Source organism: Bactrocera latifrons, unplaced genomic scaffold, assembly GCF_001853355.1.
Source record: "Bactrocera latifrons isolate USDA-ARS-PBARC rearing strain unplaced genomic scaffold, ASM185335v1 scaffold_324, whole genome shotgun sequence".
NCBI classification, from domain to species: Eukaryota; Metazoa; Arthropoda; class Insecta; order Diptera; family Tephritidae; genus Bactrocera; species Bactrocera latifrons.
In genome coordinates, this window is record NW_017536897.1 from 14819 (window position 1) to 18094 (window position 3276).

Here is a 3276-nt window from a genome sequence, read left to right on the forward strand (position 1 = left end):
CATTTGGTTGTCAATAACAACCAAAAATTCATTTATAATAAACAGCGAAAAACACGCAAACAATATAAACTGTATATGTCGAATAATAAATGTTTATAGAAAATATACAAAAAAAAATTTAAAAAAAAGTTATTTTAAACAAAGATAATAATAGCAACTGAACCACATCTGGTAACGCAAGACCATACTGGTCGATATGTAGCTCGGCTTATTGGCCTACCACATTAACCAAACATAAAAAAAATAATTTATAAACAAAAAATGGAAAAACAAAATTTGAAAACATATATCAGAAATTTTAATGCCAAAAAGAGTATACCAAATTAGGTGAAACAAGAAAAAAAATATTTTAAGCCAGAAAATGCAACGTGAAGAAAAAAAAGTAATTGGCATAAAATTAAAAATTATTTAAAACAAATTGTAAAAATGTTTTAAACTTTTACTTTGTTTATTTGTTATTTTTCTTTAATTGGGTTTGGCCTTGATTTTAAACAATTTATAAGCAAGAAATTTTAAAATCAAACTAGGCACAAAAGTAATAAAAAATTATTAAAACAAAAATTGATATTTAAAAGTATTTTTGTAAGGAATAAATAAAATAATGTATAATATGTAGTTAGAATATCAAAAAGGTGATAGAAAAATTAGATGAATTAAGGAAAAAATATGTCCCAATAGAAAAAATTATAACTATTTAATCATAAAAATGTGATAATCGAATATTTTCAAAAAGAAGGTCTCAAATATGTGTGTACAAATATACAGAAAAGATAGGAAAAATGTGTAATTATTAAAATTACACAAAAAAAAAATAATAATACAAAGATTTTTCAAAAATATTTTTATCCAAAAAATATGTATTCATTAACAAGTTGGTAGTTTTAAATTTATTATAAAATTCTACAAAATATATTAGGAATATAAATAATACATATGATATAATTGTTAAATATTTAATTAATAAAATATGTGTATAATCACTTTAAAATTTAAAAACGGTTTTTTAATACAGTCGTTAAGGAGAGGTAACCACTTTGAAGTAGAGAAAAAACAGTTTAGTTAGTTCACCTCTCAATCTACCTGTCCAGTTATTACTAGACATCAAAAGTTCTCATCAGTTCGATATTAGAAATCATTAAAAAAAAGTCAAGGCTTGTTAATAAAACTGTTGAAACAGTCCAAACAGATGCCCATAAATATTAAATTAATACAAGCATTGTTGTCATCGAGGAAACCGTAGACCTGCTGAAACACTGATTTTTTGACGTGAGGTGCTATAAGCAAAGCGGATGAAAAGGATGAGAACGATGAAAAGTGCTTAAAAATTAAAGAAAGCAAAGTGAAACTCCTATCAAAACAACGCGGAAAATTGTACATTATTCAAAAATGACTAGAGATGTTTCCTTGGTAAGTTAAAACCATTCCAGCAGTTCAGGCTTAAAGATTACTCCGACAGCTTGATAAGGGAAGAGGCTATAGATTATTCAAAAGTATGCAAAATAGAAAAAACCTCATGGCTCAGCTTCAGCGCAGCTATAGTGTGAGCTAACGCTGAGTCATAACGGCTTTCGAGTCAAAATGGGAACTAATTTCAAACCTCACGCATGCAAAGTAACCTGTAACTCTCAACATACTTAGGAAAAATAAAAATTTAGAAACCGATAAACTATCGATGAAATCTTTATTATAGATTACAAAGACGCATAACGGTGCTTGCCTTCATTCGATTGCTTTATAACGCATATTTCAATGGACACAAATCGCCACTTACCCTGCGCATGCAACAAATGATGCGGCGGATGCCCGTGTGTGTGGTGTGACTGCAGTTGCAACTGGTGATGATGATGGTGATTGTGATGTTGCTGCAATGCATGCAAATTGGTAGTATGCTGGGCTGCCGCAGCACCGCCACTACTTAGATTATGTGGCAAAAATGCAGCTGCCACAGCGGCATGTGCATTGAAGTAGGCCATGCGTGAGGCAGCAGCGGCAGCCATTGTCATCTGGTGATGATGATGTTGCTGTTGGTGTTGTTGTGCAGCATGCTGCTGTTGTTGCTGATCGGCGGCAACACTAAACGGCCCTGCTGCAATACTGCCATTTGCCGCCGTGGTGACCACAGACGCCGACAGTGCGGGCGCACTGGTGCCCACTGTTGCGGTCGTGTTTAATGAAGTGGTTGCGCTGCTAGCGCTGCCACTGCTGCTGCTATTGGCAGCCAACGCTGGCTGATTGGGCGATGGCGTACGCGTCGTTATTGCCGTGGGTGGTGGTGTGCTGTCAGTAGATGCTGTTACAACAGTTTCCTTTGTTTTTGTAGACGGCGTGTCGTGGTCCTTCAACGCGCTGACGCTTTCGCTGGGTTCGTGTGTTTTAGCGACGGCTGCAGCCACAGCGGCTGCTGCTGCGGCGGGATTGCTCAAGCCGAGCAGCTCTTGTATGGCGAATGGTGAACGCTGTGGCATATTTTTTCTTTTTTTTTGATGTTTTTCCAGAAAAAAGAAATTGTTTGTAATTTTAATTAGCTTAATTAGTCCAGCGTTGATTCTTTTTTAATTTCACTTGCACAACTTTTCACTCGCTTTTAAAACTTTGTTCAACTTTCACTACATATGTTTATTTGTTTATTTTTTGTTGATCATTTGATCAGCTGAATTGGATAAATGCAAAATATAAGAAGTGTTTAAGTGTACCGAACCCGCGTTGCGGCGGCACAGACATTAAAACTTAAGATATTGGAACCAAAAGATGAACTCTAAATTGTTCTCTAACATTCTTCCTCTTCCTTACTGGCGTAGACACCGGTTACGCGGTTATAGCCGAGTTTCTCTAATATTAATTTCCTAAAACTCATATTACAGACGATGGTCTTTATAAGTAAAAATAGCCGAGAAGACAGCGTTGGCCAAGTGAAAAAGGGCTTAACACACTTATCAAGAAATAGGCTTAAATCTAATAAAATGTTTAGCACCGTTCTTAGTTAGCGGAATAGGTTAAATATACGAAGTAACGGTTAACAAGAGAAAGCTGAATGTTTTATAATTCAAATTCTTTGGACCCGTTCGGGACTGGATTTGAAATTTATAAGTCTGGATGTAAATAATGGCTGATTGCAATTAAATTTTGAAGTAATTTCGTCAGAAAATATTTCTTGTAAAATATTTCGTTGTCAAATCCATTAAGTTGGTTATATTTGGTAGGCTATTTAAAAGAAAACATATGTATTTTTTGCAACAAACTAATCAAATACATAGAAAAACAAACTTTTAAAGGAAA

The 3276-nt window shown here is 34.1% G+C and overlaps 1 protein-coding gene across 1 annotated transcript; it reads right to left on the reverse strand.

Moving 5' to 3' along the window:
- Positions 1–1915: 1915 nt before the first annotated feature.
- LOC108971107 (uncharacterized protein PB18E9.04c-like) lies at positions 1916–2465 on the reverse strand. The gene is made up of 2 exons (XM_018936946.1): positions 2040–2465; positions 1916–1939 (listed from the first exon to the last, which is right to left on the reverse strand). The coding sequence occupies exons 1-2, from the start codon at positions 2463–2465 to the stop codon at positions 1916–1918; spliced, it is 450 nt and encodes a 149-aa protein (XP_018792491.1).
- Between the last annotated feature and the right edge of the window lie 811 nt (positions 2466–3276).